Raw genomic sequence first — 21,756 nt, forward strand, 5'->3', positions numbered from 1 at the left:
GTAGAACAAGTTTGGAAGTGTTCCTCTCTCTGCTATATTTTGGAAGACTTTGAGAAGGATAGGTGTTAGCTCTTCTCTAAATGTTTGATAGAATTCGCCTGTGAAGCCATCTTGCCCTGGGCTTTTGTTTGTTGGAAGATTTTTAATCACAGTCTCAATTTCAGTGCTTGTGATTGGTCTGTTTATATTTTCTATTTCTTCCTGGTTCATTCCATGATAGTTTTTTATTTATAGTTAGAAACACAACAGATGTCTATATATTAATTTTGTATCCTGCAACTTTACCAAATTCATTGATGAGCTCTAGTAGTTTTCTGGTAACGTCTTTAGGATTTCTGTGTATAGTATCATGTCATCTGCAACCAGTGACAGTTTTACTTCTTCTTTTCCAATTTGAATTCGTCTTATTTCCTTTTCTTCTCTGATTGCCACGGCTAGGACTTCCAATACCATGTTGGATTAAAGCGGCAAAAGTGCACATCCTTGTCTTGTTCCTTATCTTAGAGGAAATGCTTTCAGTTTTTCACCGTTGAGTAAGATGTTGGGTATAGGTTTGTCTTATATGGCCTTTATTATGTTGAGATATGTTCCCTCTGTACCCACTTTGTTGAGAGTTTTTATGGTAAATGGATGTTGAATTTCGTCAAAAGCTTTCTCTGCATTTATGGAGATGATCATATGATTTTTATTCTTCAGTTTGTTCATGTGTTGTGCAAATTGATTTGCAGATATTGAGCCATCCTTGTGTCCCTGGGATAAATCCCACTTGTTCAATCTATATGATCATTTTAATGTATTGTTGAATTCGGTTTGTTAATATATTGTCAAGGATTTTTGTAGCTGTGTTCATCAGTGATACTGGCCTGTACTTTTCTTTTTCTTGTGATACCTTTGTCAGGGTTTGGTTTCGGGGTGATGCTGGCCTTGTAGAATGCTTTCTGAAGCATTCCTCCTTCTTCAGCTTTTTAGAATAGTTTGAGAAGTATAGGCATTGATTCTTCTTTAAATGTTTGGTGGAATTCACATGTGAATCCATCTTATCCTGGACTTTTGTTTGTTGGGAATTTTCTTTATTACTGATTCAGTTTCATTACTGGTAATTGGTCTGTTCATATTCTGTATTTCTTTCTGATTCAGTCTTGGGAGATTGTACATTTCTAGGAATTTATCCATTGCTTCTGTGTTGTCCATTTTATTAGTGTATAATTGTTCATAGTAATTTCTTATGATCCTTTGTTATTTCTTTAGTGTTGATTGTACCTTCTCTTTCATTTCTGATTTTATTTATTTGGGCCCTTTTTCTTTTTTACTTGATGAGTCTGGTTAAAGTTTTTAAAATATTTTTGATAACCACCCCTGATAACAGTACATGTTAGGTATGTTCTAATTGTGAATGCAAGTTCCTTCAGATACCAAATAAAATGATTAGGTCTTACCAGAAAAACAAGTAAGTTGGGGGCAGAGAGGATATATGGTAATCTGGTGATTCTGGTGTGGGTAGGTAGATGATTCCTTCCTCTGTATGTGTGTGTGTGTCTCTGTGTGTGTGTGTGTGTGTGTGTATGTGTGTGTGTGTGTGTGTGTGTGTGTGTGTATCTGTGTGTTTCTGTCTATATATACATATCTTTCCAAACGGACACTTAGACATGATTTTTTACTACTTTGAAGTTTGAGTAAGTTCTTTCTGTATTAAGTTAGACTTTCAAAATGGCCAAACATCTTAGAGGAAGCCCTACGAAGAAATTAGACTCACTAGACTAATCTGTATATGTGTATATGGCTGTATTCCCAGAGAGAGAAACACGTTATACCAAATTATGTTTAATGAATGCTGATTTTCATACTTATTTGGTACAGACAGATTCCAGTGGTAAAATTTAATGGGCTATCATTTTGTGTTTATATTCATGATCACCTTCGGCTCTTTTACCTTTAGATAAAATTTGAATTTCATATGCACTTATGTCTTCTGTCTGATTAATGCTACTGTTTCTTAAATCTAGTCATGCAATGTAAGAGATATCCAGCACCTAGAACACCATCTGTTTGACATAAGAATATCTGGTCCACCTTGTCTTAGAATGATTATAAAAAATCTTCAACATGGAATACTTTCATTATTTATAGAAAACTCTTATTTATAAAGCTTTAGAATTGAAAATATAATAAGCCAGCCAGCAAATCTAGAAGTTCTTTCGATTAGCAGTATAATTCATTTCCTCCTATTAGGTAAGTTAGTTATAAGAGTCGGTATTTGTTTAAATGAATCAAAAAGAGTTGAAGTGTGATGAAGGTAATATATTTTACTAAAATAATGACCCATTATTCTGTTAATCACAGATTATAACTATATGTTTTTATTCATAATAGCCTTTATAGTTTGGGATTAGAAAGGGACCCAGTATCATCCTAAGAAAGGATACCAGTGGGGAGGAAATAGAGTATTTGTGTTTAACTGGGTAATCTTGAAAGGGTTCCCTTGTGATGAAGAAACTCCAGTCTCCAAGATCTTGAATTGGATTGGAGGGGTGGGTATTAGCCTGGCACCACCACTGTCTGTACTGACTACATAGTATACTCCCTTCCACCTTATTTCTGTGGCCAAGTCCTTTTCTCTAATGATATTACTTAAAATCATACTTGCGGGGAGATAAATAAAAGACCAAATTCTTCGTATAATAAGCCTTTTAGGAATCTAGGTATATGAGACTTAAGATGTAATATCCATATATAATGTCTGAGATCTGAGGTTCTCCCATACATATCAAATGCTCACCTAAAACTCTTTTCTCCTTCCCTTCTGAGTTTATAAATTCAGGTCAGGGCCAGTCATATGATAAACTTACCAAATCAATATGCTAAAAACCATCAATTGGTGTATTTTATCAGTCTCCATATGTTGATCATGGCTTTGCTATGCTATAGTTGTGTGTATGGTTTTGGACAAGTTATTAAGTCCCTTTAAGACCATGTTTTTCCTTTGTACATTGAGGATAAAAATAGATAAATAACTGTAATAGATATAACAGATTGGTATGTGCATTAAGTGAAATAATTTATATAGTCCTTAACAAAGTAACTGGCCTATAGTTCTCAATAAATAGTTATGTGATGATGGTAGAAGTTTGTTTTTTGTTTTGGGGTGTTTTTTTCTGTTCTTGTGTTTTTAACTATCTCTGTAAGATAGTAAAATGAGACAATGAGATAAGTAAAATGAGAACCTTAAATTCTAGGATCACAAATTTTATTTATTGTTTGTCTTGAAAATGATCACAAATTTTATTTATTGTTTGTCTTGAAAATAGAGTACAAACAACTAATTCACTCAGTTTTAGATCCTTTATAGAATGCAGGAAGGCTGACTGTAACATTTTAAAGAGCAGGACCTCTTATTGATAGATTGTGGTTTTGTATTCATTCTCTCTTAGACATATTTACATACATTTTTACTAAGTCATTTCTGAAAAACCACATGCTGAAAGAAAGGTCAGGGACAAAAAAAACCTGTTTGTCTTACCAGTGGCATTTATTTAAAAACCATTGGAGATCATCTTGGAACCAATGTTTGAATGTCTTTCTGTGGGCTCTCCCCATGTGCAGCATAGATCTATGTCTGTATTAAGGTAAATAACCACCCAGGGCAAATTGGGGGACTCTCCTGATAAATCAGATCCAGACAAAAGTAAAATGCGTGTAACTCCGAGATCCAAAAAGAAGAATAACTCTGGCACAAAAACAGAAACATAGATCAATGGAACAAGATAGAAAGCCCAGAGATAAACCCATGCACATATGGTCAACTAATCTATGACAAAGGAGGCAAGGATATACAATGGAGAAAAGACGGTCTCTTCAATAAGTGGTGCTTGGAAAACTGGACAGCTACATGTAAAAGAATGAAATTATAACACTCCCTAACACCATACACAAAAATAAACTCAAAATGGATTAGAGACCCAAATGTAAGACCGGACACTATAAAACTCTTAGAGGAAAACATAGGAAGAACACTCTTTGACATAAATCACAGCAAGATCTTTTTTGATGCACCTCCTAGAGTAATGAAAATAAAAACAAAAACAGGCAAATGGGACCTAATGAAACTTCAGAGCTTTTGCACAGCAAAGGAAAGCATAAACAAGATGAAAAGACAACCGTCAGAATGGGAGAAAATATTTGCAAACGAATCCACGGACAAAGGATTAATCTCCAAAATATATAAACAGCTCATGTAGCTCAAGATTCAAAAAACAAACAACCCAGTCCAAAAATGGGCAAAAGACCTAAATAGACATTTCTCCAAAGAAGACATACAGATGGCCAAGAAGCACATGAAAAGCTTCTCGACATCACTAATTATTAGAGGAATGCAAATCAAAACTACAATGAGGTATCACCTCACACCAGTTAGAACGAGCATCATCAGAAAATCTACAAACAACAAATGCTGGAGAGGGTGTGGAGAAAAGGGAACCCTCTTGCACTGTTGGGGGGAATGTAAATTGATACAGCCACTATGGAGAACAGTATAGAGTTTCCATAAAAAACTAAAAGTAGAATTATCATATGACCCAGCAATCTCATTACTGGGCATATACCCAAAGAAAACCATAATTCAAAAAGACACATGCACCCCGATGTTTATTGCAGCACCGTTTACAATAGCCAGGTCATGGAGGCAACCTAAATGCCCATCGACAGACGAATGGGTAAAGAAGATGTGGTACATATATACAATGGAATATTACTCAGCCATAAAATGGAACGAAATTGGGTCATTTGTTCAGACGTGGATGGATCTAGAGACTGTCATACAGAATGAAGTAAGTCAGAAAGAGAAAAACAGATATCCTATATTAATGCATATATGTGGAACCTAGAAAAATGGTACAGATGAACCAGTTTGCAGGGCAGAAATAGAGACACAGATGTAGAGAACAAACGTATGGACACCAAGGGGGAAAAGCGGCAGGGGGTGGGGATGGTGGTGTGATGAATTGGGCTATTGGGATTGACATGTTCACACTGATGTGTATAAAATGGATGACTAATAAGAACCTGCTGTATAAAAAAATAAATAAAATTTAAAAAAAAAAAAAGACCTTGAGGGCAGGCCCCATCTGCTTTGCTCATGGCTGCATCCCCAGCACTGAAGCTAGAGCCTGACACTGAGCTCAATAACTATTTGTGGAACAAGTGAAACAGCTGTGCAAAGACTGACCCTGGGTCCTGGCGTCTCTGAAGACAGCAAGCCTGGGTAAAAAAAAAAAAAGAAGAAGAGAAACTTGATAAAAGAGAACCTCTATAAGTGGTTTTAATAGAAGAATGATTCTGCCTGTCAGGAAATCCACTACAGCTCCGTTTGGTGAAGCAACAAAATGTTAGCACTTGGAGTATTTTCTTTCTTTGTATTTAAATCAGAGGGTACCACAGTGGAGTATATAAAGGCTTTGGGATGGTTTGAAGGAAATACAAAGGAGTGGAAAAATTGGACAATTGAATAGTATCACTTAACAGAACATGGCTAGAAGAAAACCTCCTAAGAATCTCTGCATATTATATTTGCATTTCATCTCACAGGAGAGGAAGAGGATGCTCATAAGGCAACTGTAGGTCATAAATAAACAGAAAAGCTTAAAGGGCAAATTCATTTGAAAGTGTTCTGTGGCTATAGGATCCTGAATGAAAATCAGATTCAGCTGTACACAGAATCCATGAACTCCTACGTGAGGAGAAAAGCCATTTTAATTTTCAAGATTCATTTTGAATACAAATGTTACCGCCCTCTCACCCCACCTCAAAGAAAGAAAAGAATGAGGCAAAAGGCCCTACTTTTATTTTTGTGTTTATAACCTTGGTATGAAAAGAACCTGAAGTATGTATGGTCTTTTATTTGTAGTAACACTGCAGTCATACTCCAAATTAACACCCTTTATTGGCAATGAGCAAACAAGATATCTGTGTTCATAAAAAAGAGAATACCAAATAAGACAAGAGCCTCTATGGAGAGAATATTAAGGAACTAACGTATAAGGTAGATTGCGATATAACAGATATAATGTGGTTGTTATTGTTTGAAGGCTAGTTATCTCAAATTTTTATATACTTCCTTCTTCATATATTTTTAATATTCCTCCTTAAAGATATGTGTATATCTTTAAGGAAGAATATTAAATTCAGCCATCTTCTACACTGCTCTGTGTCCCCTAGGGAATTGTATTTGCAGATACCGTATGTCGTACATAGTGATTTATCTTTTTCATCATGTCAAGTGCTTGTCTAAAGGGCTTAAACGCACGTACAGTTTTAACTTAGTGAACGCTTTAAGAAGAAAGTTCAGTGCTTGTAGGACAAGCTTGAAGACAGACCGCTTATATTAGTTTTTGCTAGCTATCTCAACTGCAGCTCTTGCTTTTAGAGGACAAATGTGAATAGTATTTCAGTATACTTCACATTTGCCATGTCGCTAATAGTGTTCTGTCACTTGAAAGAGAGACTCAGTTTTAAAGATTATATGTCTAGGTGTTTTTTTTCCCCAAAAAAAGAGCTTCAAGGAACTTTCCTTCCTTTGTTTTACAACACAGACCGTAAAATTGTTTTGGGGGAGAAAATGTTTCTGAAATTTTTGAGATCCTTATTGAGCAAGGTTGTGCTTTAAACATCTAAATGGTGGGTGGAGGCGTGTGTCATTTCTAAATTCTGTCTTAGGGTGGTGTTCTGATTAAGATTACTGGAATCAAGTTGCCAGGTTTCCTTCCTCTCCTCTAAATATTAGCTTTGAACCTTTGGGCAACTTACTAACATTTTCATACCTCAGTTTGCTCTTTTGTGAAATCAGAACAATGGTACCTTCTACATAATATTGTGGAATAAAATTAGAAAATATATAGAAAGTATTGAGATAGGTGGGGAACTCAAGGTAAATGATTATTGATAAATAATAAATGTTGCTGTCATCTTCAATATTTTATACATTAATCGACATAGATAGATAGCTACTTGTTTTTAATTGATCAAATATTAATTTTGCAATGTAAAAAATATAATGTCTGCATTTAGATGGTTTACAACCTAGTAAACACAAATATTTTTAAACAAATAACTGTGGTATAAGCCTGAATGAAAGAACTCCTTACAAGAGAATTACCCCTGAAAATATTGGTCCTAGAGGGGAGAGATTACTTCCAAATGGGAGAATTATAAAAGGCTTTATGAAGATACTGGCTTTTGTGCTGGTCTTCATAAATACAAAAAGGGTTTCAGAAGGCTTAAGACAATGAAAGGACATATCTGGACAGAAGACCATAAACCAGCATCTGGTTACTACTAACCAGGCATTATATAATAAGTGTTATCTTAATTCAAAATCATCACTATAAATCTTTTAAGTTATATACTTTTGATGTCTGTTTACCAGTGAAATTGAGGTTCAGAGAGGTTAACTGATTTACCCAAGAGAACACAACTGAATAAGGAGTAGTAGAGTTGAAATTTGAATCCACGTCTACCTTACTCCAAAACGCATACTCTTTCTGCTACACTGCCTTCAGGTTGGAGAAAAGTGTGAACAAAGGTGTGGATGAGGGAAACCGTAACAGATGTGTAGGAAATTTTTAATATAGTACACGTAAGAAGTTGGGATAGAAACTCTTGGGGAATGAGGCTGGAGAGGTACCAGAGTATACAGTCTGGAATGCCATACAGAAAAAGAAGTTTGGGCTATCTTCTATAGGGAGTAGTAAGCTGCTAAAGCCCACTGTACAGGGAGATGAGATTATCACGTGAGAATATTTTCATAGCAGTTATGTAGAGTACATTGTAATGAGAGGAGATTAGAAGTAGAGAGTTCAGTTAGATAGGTTATTAAACGATTTAATTAGTATTTTTTCTGTATTCAGTTTCCTTTTAAAAATGTTAAAGTTGACCTCACATATTACAAACATGTTTATTTAAAGGTATTTCAATATATTCACTTCAAAAAAAATCTTTTGAACTATTTTGAGGATACAGTTATCTCTCACCTACTGGCACACAACTTAAATTTTTTATTTTTTTACTTTTTCCAAGAATTTCAGTTGCTGAACTTAATACATTTGAATTGAAGAGTTTTGTTAAGTGTTAGGATTAAGGATGACCCTAGGGCCTGGGGGTGGGTCAGGGGTTGAGACATCACTGAGGGAATAGAACACCAAGAGTAAATCTAATCCTATCTTCTCCTTGCTACTGACTCCTTGTTATCCATAAATAAAATCCTGACTCTGGTATAAGAGAGTTAGTTTGCATGTTTACCCCAACCTATTGTTCTTATCTCATCAACTAATACACAGGCTGATTCACAATTTCTCATCACCCCAAAGCACCATTTTCTTTCAAACTCATGGCATTTCCATGACCATGTCCCTTTGCCTAAAATATCCTCCATCTTTCCTCTTGAGAAATTTCAACTATTACTCTTCCATGTTCCATTTGTGGCCTTGTCTGTGAAACCTCTCATCTCTCCCACTTTGCTTCTTGCTTCCTCAATTACCCTTTGAACTCTGTATTTCTTATACTATAATAATACACGTAGTAGTTTTCTTTTTAAAAGTCCATTTCCCCTTCTAGTTTATAATCTCAAGATCAGACATCATGTCTCATTTATCTTCAGAACTCCAGTACCCAGCACAATGTTTGGCATGTAATATCTACCCTAATGATGATTAGTGGATGGATAATGATAGATGAGTTTAAATGGCATGAAATTAATTAACTTTATGGTGAAGCCACTATCATATCCTGAAAGTGCTGGGATAATGGACATTTATTCTCTCTGTAGAAGCAATTTGGTGAATTACCATATCACCTTGGAGATGAGGGAAAGCTTTTTCCAGAAGCTTCTGTCAAAGCTAAGTTCTAAAGGCTGAGTTAGCTCCAGGGACTTGTGCAAAGGCCCTTTATCCTACAGTTTTGACCATGAGGTAGAGTTGCCTCTGAGGTCACTAATATCATCTAATGCCCAAATCTAATAACCTATTATTATTAAACAATCTTTTATCTTCTCATGATTTTTAACAGTTTTGACTACCTTCTCTTTTTTAAAAAGAACTTTCCGTCACTTAAAAACACTTATAAGATGCATTCTATATGCCAGATACATGTGTCTCATTTAATCGTAACAACAACTCACGTAGCTCAAGTTTTTCTTTTTTTTTTTTTAAATAAATGTATTTATTTATTTTTATTTTTGGCTGTGTTGGATCTTTGTTGCTGCGTGCGGGCTTTTCTCTAGTTGTGGCGAGCAGGGGCTACTCTTCGTTGCGGTGCATGGGATTCTCATTGGGTGGCTTCTCGTTGCAGAGCACGGGCTCTAGGTGTGCAGGCTTCAGTAGTTGTGGCATGCAGCCTCAGTAGTTGTGACTCACGGGCTCTAGAGTGCCGGCTCAGCAGTTGTGACGCATGGGCTTAGTTGCTCCGCGGCACGTGGGATCTTCCCGGACCAGGGCTCAAACCCGTGTCCCCTGCATTAGCAGGCGTATTCTTAACCACTGTGCCACCAAGGAAGCCCTCAACTTTTTCTCCCTTCCCTTCCCTCTTCCCTCTTCCCTCTTCCCTCTTCCCTCTTCCCTCTTCCCTCTTCCCTCTTCCCTTTCCCCTTCCCCTTTTCCCTTCCCTTAGCTCTGTTAGCTCAGTTTTCATTAGCTCAGTTTTATTTTACAGTTGAGGAGACTGAGATTCAGAGAGGTTTGGTAACTTGTCCAAGATGACATAGTTTGGAAGTGTTAGAGCTTTGAACTCAAGTGTTTCTGACTACAGTGACTGTGTTTATTCCACTCTGCCACTTGACCTCTCTGTATAGCATAGTTTGTCTGCATATTTTGTTAATTTGACTTTAGGGATACAGATTTAGGCCCATTTCGTTCTGATGGCCAATTACTAATATGTCCCAGAATACAGAAGTGAATTCTGTGGAGCTGCTTTTTTTGGTAAGAGAGGCCGAAAGACCTCTCGTAGGTGATCAAGGGGCTTAGAATTGAATATAAAATATAGCTTGTCACTTTAACAAGGATGAGATTCCAAATTGGAAGTAGAGTTGTTTGATACCCTAAACTCAAACAAGATAAGAAGAGGAAAGAATCAGTAGATAATTACCATACAATTGAACTTCACAGTAATGATGCTAATTTATCTGGAAAGATTTCATATCTAATCATAGTAATTGCTCCAGGGACTCAGAACAGGGAGGTGGGAGATGCTCACTTCTCCTCTATTCTTTTGTACTGTTTGGATTTTTACCACACATGTATTCTGTCTATTCAAGTAAACCATTTTTTTATTTTAAGAGAGAAAGAAGGTATCATAACAGTCCCTGAAGAATGGTGCATTATTGTCCCCATTTTTAAATCCAGCAATCTTGCTAAACTCATCAATTTTAATTACGCATTTCTACATTTTCTTGTATTTTTTATGTACATAATAATATGATCCACAAGAAATGAAAGTTTAATCTACCTTTCCAATTTTGGTACCTTGATACATTTTATTCATTTTGACTTATTCCAATGGCCAGGAGCTTTAGTATAATACTGAATGGAAATGTTGATATCTGGCATCGTTATCTTGTTACTCACCAAAGGGAAAACTTTTGAATATGTCATGATTATATATGATTTCTGCTTTAGGAGTTTTGTAGATACCCTTAGAAGGAAATTTCTTTTTCAGTTGTCAGCTTGTTAAGATTTATTATCATAAATGAATGCTGAAGTATATTATTGCTTTCTTTTGCACCTATTGAAGATGATATATTTCTCTTTGAAATATTGATGTAAAAATAGGTAACATTTTTTTTTCTAATGTTAAACCAATCTTGCATTGTTGGAATAAGCCCAACTTGTTTAAGATGTATTATCCTTATACATTGTTAAAACTGACTTCCTGGGATTTTTCCATCTATTTTCATGAATAACATTGGCCTATAATTTTTCTTCATTGCATTGTCGTTGTCAAGTTTTGATTTTATAGTTACATTAGCTTCATAAAACAAGTTAGGGAATGCTCCTTTCTTTTCTTTCCTGTGGAAAAATTTGTGTACGATTGGAATTACTCCTTTCTTGACTATTTGATTGAAATTGTAGGTAAAATCATATAAGCCTGAGGTGGAAATAATTTTTGACAGTTGATTCTTTTTTTTTTTTTAATGCCTATAGGATGATTCATGTTTTCTATTTCTTCTTGATCAAATTTTTATAGGAATTTTTCCATTTGGTTTAAATATTTGATTTGTTAATATAAAATATTTCCATTTTTTCTACAGAATTTATTCTCATTCTGAGAAGTCAGTTTAACATAATGCTTATTAACATTTGGAAAAAGAAACTAAATTAGGAAAGGGGTATATTCTGATTTTGTTTAATAGGTATCTATTTCTTCAGGTTAAAAAAAAGTTGTTTATCATCATGAGTACCAAGATTTATACATAAAACCATCCTTATTTTATGGGAGTGTCTGGTCCATGAATATGGTATATATGTCAATTTATTTAGGTATTCTTTAATATCTCTCAGTGTTGTTTTATAATTTTCAACATGTAGGTCTTATATTTTAGGTTTGTCTCTAAGCAGTTTATACTTTGATGTTATTATAAGTGGTGTTTTTAAAAAATTTCATTTGCTAAGTATTCACTGCTAGTTATAGAAATAAATTGATTTTGATATAATGACCTTATATCTGACAACCCTACTAGGTCAGTGTATTAGTTCTAGCAGCTGTTTTGAAGATTTTTAAAGATGTTCTACATAGGCAGCCATGTCATTTACAAATAGAGACAATTGCACTGGGTAGGACCTCTAATACAGTGTTAGATAGAAGTGGTGAATTCAGGCATCCTCCCCTTGCTCCCAGACTTTTATAGTCTTTGTCATTTCTAGATCTGTTTCTGTTCATTGAATTTTTCCTCGTTATAGGTCATGCTTGTTGCCGCTTGAATGCTACACATTGTGAATGCTTTATTGTTGAATGTCTAGATTTTGTTGAATTTTTTTTAAGAGTATTGAAGTTTGTTTTGACAGAAAGTTAAGTTTTTGGAGATAAACTTGATTCTTTTGACACTTGTTTTTAAACTTTATTAGAATGACTCTAAAGTAGCAATTAGCAAAACTTTTTCTTAAAGGACTAATATTTTAGTCCTTGCAATGAAATATTGCAAATATTTTACACTTTGCAGGCCATATGGTCTTTGTTGCAGTTCCTCAGTTCTGCTACTGTAGTGCAAGAGCAGCTATAGACAATATATACCCTCAGTCCTTGGTATGCACAGGAATTGGTTTAAGGACCCCTGACAGATACCAAAATCTGTGGATGGTCAAGTCTTTTATATAAAATGGCATAGTATTTACATATAATCTAGCACATCCTCCTGTATACTTTAAGTCATCTCTGAATTATTTATAATACCTAATAGAACGTAAATGCTATGTAAATAGTTGTAAATGAAATGTAAATAGATGCCAGCAAATAGCAAATTCAAGTCTTGCATTTTGGAACTGTCTAGATTTTTTTTTTCAAAATATTTTTGATCCACCGTTGGCTAAATCTGCAGATGTGGAACCAGAGGGCCAACTGTAAACTAATGACCATGGCTGGGTTCTACTAAAACTGAAATACAATATACAGGCAGTGGGCTGGATTTGGTCCACAGGATCAGTTTGCTGATCCCTGGTCTAGAGAAACATGTGCCTTAAGGCTAGTTTAGCCCTACTGATAAGGCGTGACCCTTCTGGGGACTCTGCTAAATGCCCTGAATGTTCATTGAGGGCACTGAATGTTCTCTTCACTCTGGTTGGTCAGAACTCAAACATCTCCTAACCCTGTGTGAACTCTGGCATTTGATAATGTTGTAGGTTCTCGGTAGTTGTACTTTCCCTGTTCATTGTTATTTGCCTGGTCTTGTGTAGTTTCACCCTATGAACACACAGTTGTTTATTCTGATGTACAATCAAGGGGACCCCAGTACAGATTCCTGGAACTCTACTTTTAAGTAGCTTTCTCTTCTGTGGTACTTTGCCCTACAAATTCCAGCTGCCCTACAGATACTCTGTGCTTATACCTCTGTCTCCTCAACTTAGTCTGCTATGGTCTGCTCAGATTCCTCTGTGCTCTATTTGGATTCCCCTTCCCTTGCTATGTGTTCCAGAAACTGCCTCCAAGCAGAAAGCCAGGGGGATTATAGGACTGACCTGTTGTGTTTCTCCTCTTGTAGTGATCACAGTCCAGTACTGCCTGTTGTCCAGTCGTGTCTTATGTATTTTGTTCAGTTTTCTAGTTGCTTAAAGTAGGAGAGCAAATCCATTCCATTTATTGTATCACAGCCAGAAATAGAAGTGTTTTAAATTACATATTCATATATCTAGTGAAATTGCTTCACATTTAAAATCAATTATCCCTAGGAATAAATCCTCCAATTGCAAACTAAGTGAATAATTGTTAATTCTCAACTTGCTCAGGATTTTAATGTAGTTAGCTATAATGGCACTTTTGTAGGCAAGCTGGCAAAGAGGAAACTGTTGCAGTGGATGCTAGTTTTGTTTTAGTATAAGTGAACATGTATCTCTGACTTTATAAGCAAGTTGGTATATGTTTATGTATGTGTCTTCTGCTTTTATAAAAAACTTGCTGCTAATTTTTCCATTGTCTTTTCTTAATCTCTTTATCTTAAGAAGAAAATAGTAGTTGCATTATTATCTTAACCTTGAGGAGGGCTTTGCAGCAAAACTGCCTGTTTCCAAGAAAGAGGGAGAAAATAATGAGAATTACTGGCTGGCATTTTAATTTTATTTCGCAAGTAAAAAGCAACCTATTCAACCAGAACTTACATTAGGGCTCTGGCAGGGTACAGCTACAGCTAAGAATTACTAGTCATGCAAAATGCAAACAAGAATTACTCAAAACCTACAGTGATAACCTTGTACATATCACTTCTGTACCTCTATGCTAAAGTAAAATACCTGGTTTTGTTTTTCTGTTGCATGTAAAAATTCATTTATCTTAAGCTGATATCTAACTATCTGAAAGACAGTTTAATCCAGATCCCTTTTTAATAAGTTCATGGTCTTTGGAGGGAGGGGCATACTGAGAAGTGAAGCTATTATTTTTCTTTCATTGTTTGTTAATTTGAATAGTTTTGAGTGTTTCTAAAATTTCCTTGGACACTCTGTCACCTATATGTTAGTCCTAAAAGACGATTCCAACTGGGCAATCACTTTCTGCGTTGGCTTATTTGTAAATGAGATATTTATCTGTCTCCACAGGAAAAGGTGTTTAGAGTTAACTCTGGTAGCACCTAATATGGCCACCTCTTAATGCCATAATAGTCCTTGGGTTATAAAAAGACATCGTTTATTTATGTTGGGTAGTCATCAGATGTCTTCCTTCTTGGGTTTAGTGTAGTAATTGTACAGACTTCAAATCCCTCTTATGTGGTGATCTAACTAGATTTTTTTTAATATGTATTGAGCATACTCTTTCATACTGTATGATAATATATCACATTTTTCAAACATTCTTCCACTAAGAATTACAAATTTATGTCATGAAAAGAAGACTCAAGGATATAGACCTGTGTATTTTCTGCTGTGTTTGTGAAGAGTGGGTCGTCATGTAGCAATGTGATAGTTTCAGGGGTGTGAGGTAATTGCACTCAGGAGTAGTAAGCCGCGGGGAAACTTGGCAAGGCCTGTTTATTTGGATTCTTTGTAGCATTGCTTTGTCGTTGGAGATAAGGATGCTCCTTTACTCTGATTATAGGGAGGGCACCTCCCACATGAGGGTTTTATGACCTGTTTTAGGGGAAAAGGGTGAGGGATATGGGAGGTCAGAGTGACCTTCCTGCTTCTGCCATTTTCTCAAACTCCTTTGGCTTGAAATATTCAATATGCCACGGTACCATATTTGGGGGTTGTGTGTTCCAAACTCCATCATCAGCAATTCCCATGCCCACCTCCAGAAGAAACGTATGTCTTTATTCCTTCTTGATACAACTGACCATTGATGCTATCACCACTGACTGCATTCAAGGAATATTTTGATCCCCCAAATTTGGGGGTTAGTAGAAGAAATTATTTATTTCCTCTTCACCAGTAGCAACAAGGTGAACATTTTTCAAAAGTAACTCTACTAGGAATCAAAGAGAAAGTTAAAAGATAGAAATGTAGAAGTTTGTAGAGCACAGATGCCTTGTATCAAAGAAACTAAGGTTTAACTCAAGTTGGCTGAAATAACTTTCCCAGAATACAGATCAAGAGTGTTCTGTCTTCTCTTCATCACTTTCTGATGAAACCTGTAGGGTATTCAGACAGATCCTATCCTTCAGTGAAGTTTGACCACTTTCTCTGTTTTTGAAAGCTATTATTTGGGCTTGGTCTTCCCATCAGCCATATGGCCTCTATGGCAGTTTTGAGTCTGTTTACCTCCTTCTGGCCGCCTGCTCTTAAAAGCGAAAAGACTTGTCTATACTCCCAAGCTCAGAGCCTATTAGACTCTGTTTCCAATGGAAGGCATGTCCTAGCTCTTCCTACTCAATGAGATTCTCTCTGGTAAACTCAGTCTTGTCTATTTCTTTTTCTACCCTTTCTACCTTCCAGAGATAGTTTTTTCTTAAGGCTTAGAATATTTTTAAAAATATGTTACCACATGCATTCTATTTCAGGTAATCACCAAGGTTGTTAAAAATGCATATAGTGAGTGATAGAATAATTAAAAAGAAAGATAGCCTTCTTTCTCCCAGATGAATATTCACATTCTGTTTTATTTTGTTTTTCTAATACCAAATAGCTAGCAATAGAGATTTATGCCAATTACTGGTGTCTTATGGGAGAAAGTGAATGAAGGGGGAGTTTTCTGTGGAAAGGATTGTGTACTTTGTTTTTCTCAAGTTATTCTTATTTTTATTTCAGTCTTTGTTTCTCTTGGCTTTCCTCCTAGTGACAATCTGTTTCTCTTTTATTTTTCTTTACATTTAAAAGTTTCCTACTCTGCTTCCAACTTAATTGTTTTTATTAAAACTTAATCCTCAAAATATTGGATTTTGTATTTATAATTCGTAGTTAAAAACATGTTAAAGTTGGTTTTCCAGTTTAGATTGTATTGGCGTCTTAGGGTGAAGTGAAGAAAGAAGGATGAAGATTAAATTATTCTCCTGGACTGCCCTCCAGGAAATCCTTCTCTATACTCTAAAAGTTCTTGTTCTTTTCTAGGAGTCCAATGTGCTGATTGCTGCTAACAGTCAGGGTACAATTAAGGTAAGCTATTTTATACATCTCCATTTTTAGGCTATAACAGACTATAACTATAACATGGAAATGTAGAGTTGTACTAAGCCTTAGAGAGCATGCCAAATCATGGGTCTCTGTCTGCTTGGAAATGGCTTTGATTGAAGGGGAAAAGAATAGGTAGCTTGCAACTATGGGGAAGATGATAGTACTTGTTAGAGGTTATACGAATGCTGAAGAGATTGAAAGGCGGTCAGGATGAAAAACAGATGAAGACTGTTAAGCATTCACGGTGGGGCGAGCACTGCTGAGCTTCTGTCACGCCAGTGCAGCTGCCCCACAGGGTGTTCAGGGAACAAGATCCAAGATACAGCAGCAGATGCTTAGACGTTCACCAGGTTTTAAAATGTCTTACTCTGATTTTACTCTTCTCTTCCTCGCGTTTCTCTTCCTTCTCTTCCATGACAAGGAGATTTTTGCTCAGCTGCTAGGGAAAGAAAAGGTATTCTAGTGTTCCGTTGAAAATTGATTGATCATGTGATCATGCCATTGGTGTAATCTGAAAACTTTCATGTCTCTTTGCTCACAGTCTCATTCCCAAATTCATATATAGTTTTCCACATACTTTTCTTCGTAGTTAGGAGTTCAAGGAAGTAAAAATTTTATCTAGTTATACCATTGGATATTCAGCACTTGGGCACAATACATTGGATAAATAAATCCTGAGCTAAGCAGTGAGCTTTTAAACAAAACACCATTTTGGAGGAGGTTTTTAGTACATTGGTTTGATTAGCACTTATTCTGTGGGTACCAGTTCTTTCCACATATTCTCTGCTGATACAGAAGTGTCAGGATGCATTTTTTTAAATAATATGTATCTATTTTCCTGCCACTTAGCATTAATTTTGCCATGGCTTCCTTCCACTCATCCAGAGCGGAGAATGACCCAGCAACCAAGAGAGCAAATCCAAGCCTCACACATTGTCCTACAGAGATGAAATGAGCAAACTCAAAGCAGAACTGCACTGTTAGCTAGTCAAATTAATTTACATGGTATACTTCTTTTTATGCAGCCAGTTTCTCTATTTGGAAAGCCTCATTAGAGAGCCAAGGCTGTGTTCTGGAAGCCTCAAGCAAGATGGTAGAAGGTCTTGGAATCTCTGTTTTAAGTGGCTCTCTATAGTCTCTCAGTTTTTCTTTATTCTCATGGCAAGACATGTATTGAAAAAGCTGTACTGTATTCTTCAACAAGTTTGGCCTTTGAGGCAATTGGGATTGCTAATGTTTCTACAGAAAGCTCAAAGCTACATACATACTTATAGGGTCTCAGCGACAAATCTAAGATTTTTGTTCAACAGCATTGACCTCTTATGTAAAGTAGCCTGCTTGGCAAATGTAAAGACAAAAAGCATTATGAAAGCACGGATATAAGTCAGGCCTTAGCACGGCAGAAGATAAGTTGCTCCTTTAATTCTTTGCCACCTAGAATTACAGTCTCCATCTAACATAATCCTTTTTGACAGTGCTCATAATTGTCCGCATGTTCGATGTCCTTTCTCAGCCATTTCTTCTACTCCTTTTATAACTGATCATTGCTTCTTCTTTATTTTATTTATTTTTATACATCTTTATTGAAGTATAATTCTTCTTATTTTTAGTTTTAGCACAACTTTTTTGTATGATAAGGTACTACTTTAAGTCTAATAGCTAACAAAATATCTCAACATCCAGATGCTTGACTAGAAAATAAATTAAGCAATAGGAAAAGACAAGATTTTAGGTCCTGTATACCTTGATCACTATAAAATGTTTATCAGTGCAAGAAATAAATGGATTAAAATTCTAAACAGCAATACTTAAACTTTTTCTTATGAATGTGGAACGATACCAACATAATATTCCCAAAATGTTATATTCATGCTGTGGATCAGTCAGGTCATTTATCTATGTGTTTTATGTAGTTTATCTTGAAGGCTCCTTTGTTGACTGTGGAGATAACTAATCTGAAAGAGTTCATGCAGCTATTGAATTGAAAGTAAGAATGGATTAATGTCTGATCCCTTCAAATTCTTTGATTTTAGTCAAAGCAGTTGGGAAAAGTCTACTTGATTTGGTTCTCCATTTACAATATAATAAAGACTGATTAAACTCTTCCTATATTTTAAAACTATTTTATTATACTGATTCTTCTTTCTCCCTATTAGGTGCTAGAGTTGGTATGAAGGGTTTACTCAAGTTGAATTGTACTTGATCCGGCTGAAATACATCTGCAGCTGACAATAAGAGAAGACAGAAACTGTCGTGTGATGTCTCTCCCCAAAGTCATCATGGGTTTTGGATTTGTTTCGAGTAATTTTTTCTTTTCCTTTTTTTCCCTCCTTTATGACCTTTGGGACATTGGGAATACCCAGTGAACTCTCCACCATCCATGTAACTCTATGGACTTTGCTGCTGTTGGTGGTATGGTTATCTAATTTTTGTGATAGGGAAACAAATTCTTTTGAATAAAAATAAATAACAAAAAATAATAAAAGTTTATTGAGCCACAGCTGAGCTGGGAAACTTTTTGTCCAATGTGGTAAGAGATAATTTTATCTTTTCAAGAAGTAGCACACATGAACTATAGTATAATATACTGATGAATAATTTTTAAGGTCCATATTTCCCCACCTCTTTGGAATTATGCATATCAACATAAAGTATATGGATTCTTTCTGTGAATTTAATGTTTACAGTAGGTAGAAAGATTAATTACTTTATGAAGTTCTCTCTTCATTCTCTGACCAGATTTATATTATCAGCAAGTACCAGATTCCTCAGTCCCTCTGGATCTGGCCAAGGGTCTAACATTTTGACCTGTTGAGACCACATTCAAACAGAAAGGGAATATCAGTCTGTGACAGCTATCTCTGTCTTTTCCTTTGAAATGTTACCCATAAGGCCCTAAATAAACCCTAAATGTACACAAACCAACTTATTTTATAAAATCATGGCTATCAGATAGTCATAGGTATTAGTACCATCGTGGGGTGATCAACTTTGAGCAAAGGTCAGCAAACTTTTTCCATAAAGGGCCAGATAGTAAATATTTTAGGCTTTGCAGGTCATATGGTCTCTGCCACAACTACACAACTCTGCCATTGTGGCAGAAAAGCGGCCACAGACAGACCATATATAAACAAATGGGCATAAGCTGTTTATGAAATAGGTGGAGGCCCACAGACCATGGTTTGCCAGGCTCTCACTTAGAGGAAAAGAAACTGAAGCCCTATTATCCAAATTTCCAAGCCATATAATCTCTTAGACTGTCTAGTTAGTTTCACACATTGTTTTCAATTTGTAAAAGGAAAGAACTTAAGAGTAGCAGGTCAAGCAAAAGTAATGTGAAGCTTTCTGTTTGAGCTACTTTAAGTCTGAACACTTTTTAGAAAAAGATATAAACAGAATTATATGCCACATGTATTTTATAAAAATAGACACTTGGAAAAGCTTGGTGTGATAAGTAGATGGATAATAAGGGTGATCAGAATATCCCATGTGTCCCTCTATTTAAAATTATTGAAACCTACTGCAGGTCCACATTTCATTATCTGAAGCCCTTGGGCCAAATGCGTTTTGGAATTTAGAACTTTCTGACTTTTAGGAAAGTAATAGGGTACATACACTATGTTTTATATAACACCCTCCAACAGAGTCTGGGGCAATACTGTTTTCAAACACATTAATATTTCTGCAGCAAAATGTATGAATGTTCACGTTATATGAGATTAATACAGACTAAAAGTAGTCTTGCATTAGTTCAGGTCAGTTTTTACTGCCAAATGAGTCAGCCTCAAACTTAAGTGAAATGTTTCAGTTTTTAGAGCTTCAAGACAATTATATCTTAACTAACTTCTGGGAGTTAAGAACCTGATAACTTTTGGACTCAATTCTGAGAGAAAAAGTCACTATCATTCAAAAGTTACACTTGTCATCAACCAGAACATATCAGTTGGGCTTTTTTCTGAGATTAATGAATGTCCTTTTACAAAAATATAGAAAGAATATTCATATGTAGATTCTTCACTTAAAGAACTTTACTTAGGCAGATATGTCCAGAAAGTCATCAAAATAGAAGCAGAGAGTTAATGCCTCTTTGAATGTGTTTAAATAGAAGCAGATTATTATGGTTTTTGTTTGGTCTCTTTGTTTTATTTCAAGTTGTCAGCATTGTATGGTTATGTTAATTTTCATACATTTGGAAGGTTGCAGTAAGGTACCTTTAGTTATCAAAGGGACTCAATTTTTAAATAACTTATTATTTTAAGAAGGCAGTGTTGTTTTATTTAAATTTGTGTTTAACTCTTTTCTTTGTAAATAGAAACCATTTTAAAATTTGAGTTAGTCTTTGCAGGATGTCAAAATCAAACAAACATTACTGTTTCTTAGAAAAATAACATATTAGTTAACTAAAGCTTAAAGATAATATACATTTTAACACCAAAAAAGCTTCTAACTCATGAAGAATATGGGTTTTTATGTTTTAATCTAATCTTTATTTCAGTGTATTTGTAGGAGTTTCTTAGACAAAGTTGCCTTTGTTCTTAGGTACAGAACTCATGCATAAGAAACATTAAGGACTGAAAAACTTTGAAAAGTTCTTGTAAGAAGATTGAGCTACTAGACATCAAAAATTTTATGGGACCATGCCACGACCTCAGAAAGATAAGCATGGCTGGACCATTACTAGTCAAGGAAAAGATGAGTGTGGGATGAGTTTGAAGAGGTGAAGGAGCCCAAAAGAGATGTGGAAACTTCTAGGGCATGCTTGAAAATTTGAATTTTTTTATAAAAGCAGTTAAGTGGAAGTGTTAAATGGAATGACACAATCTCATTTATGGTAAATGGATAGATGAGGGCAAGAGTGCAGTTAGGAAGGTGATCAGTCAAGAGTTAATGGTGGCTTGGACTAGCATGATCCAACCTCAAAACCTGTTTCAGCTTATTAGAGTTCGTCTTAACTCCTATATCTTGGAAGATTCTTGATTGATTTTTAAAGTCATCTTCTCATAATATGTATTGACAACAAAGAATGCAACTCAGCAAATTTATTTCTTCAGTGGTTATGCAGTCCTCAACCAGCAGCAAGTCACTTGGGAACCTCATGACCCAAATTCCTGTGTGCTGTTTTGAGGACACCACTTCTCTAAGCTAAGCAAAACTAGAAGCTGCCTACCCTTGGTTCTAAATATAAAGGTAATTTGTCATTGCCCTTAATGTAATTATGCCCATGTAACTGGGATTAATATTCAGGAAAAGTCTGCTTACTTAGAAATGAGACGTGCAGAAGTGTTAATTTAGATCCTGAGCCTATCGTATTACATGTGTTTCATGACTGACATTAATACTTACAATAGTAGCACCTTGTAATTCCTACCAGAGCAGTTAGTAACCAACTCCTTTGTGGCTTCTGGTTAAGATGTTAGGCACTCCTGGATTCTTGGACTAAAGAGAAAATCATAGTGATCATTCTAGA

The 21,756-nt window shown here is 35.5% G+C and overlaps 1 protein-coding gene across 3 annotated transcripts in view; it reads left to right on the forward strand.

The window, feature by feature from the left end:
- Positions 1-18,805, forward strand: part of COP1 (COP1 E3 ubiquitin ligase) — a 260,115-nt gene extending 241,310 nt beyond the window's left edge. For 2 of the 3 annotated variants that reach the window (XM_082834458.1, XM_082834459.1), the window contains exons 19-20: positions 16,227-16,271; positions 18,446-18,804. In XM_082834458.1, the coding sequence (XP_082690584.1) occupies positions 16,227-16,271; positions 18,446-18,463 (63 nt within the window). In that variant the 3' untranslated portion in view covers positions 18,464-18,804. Of the gene's footprint in view, positions 1-16,226; positions 16,272-18,445 lie in introns of all 3 variants that reach the window. The other variant, XM_082834460.1, reaches the window with a different exon arrangement.
- Positions 18,806-21,756: the final 2,951 nt, after the last annotated feature.

This window comes from Leucopleurus acutus (assembly GCF_964270905.1).
Source record: "Leucopleurus acutus genome assembly, chromosome: 2".
Taxonomy (NCBI): Eukaryota; Metazoa; Chordata; class Mammalia; order Artiodactyla; family Delphinidae; genus Leucopleurus; species Leucopleurus acutus.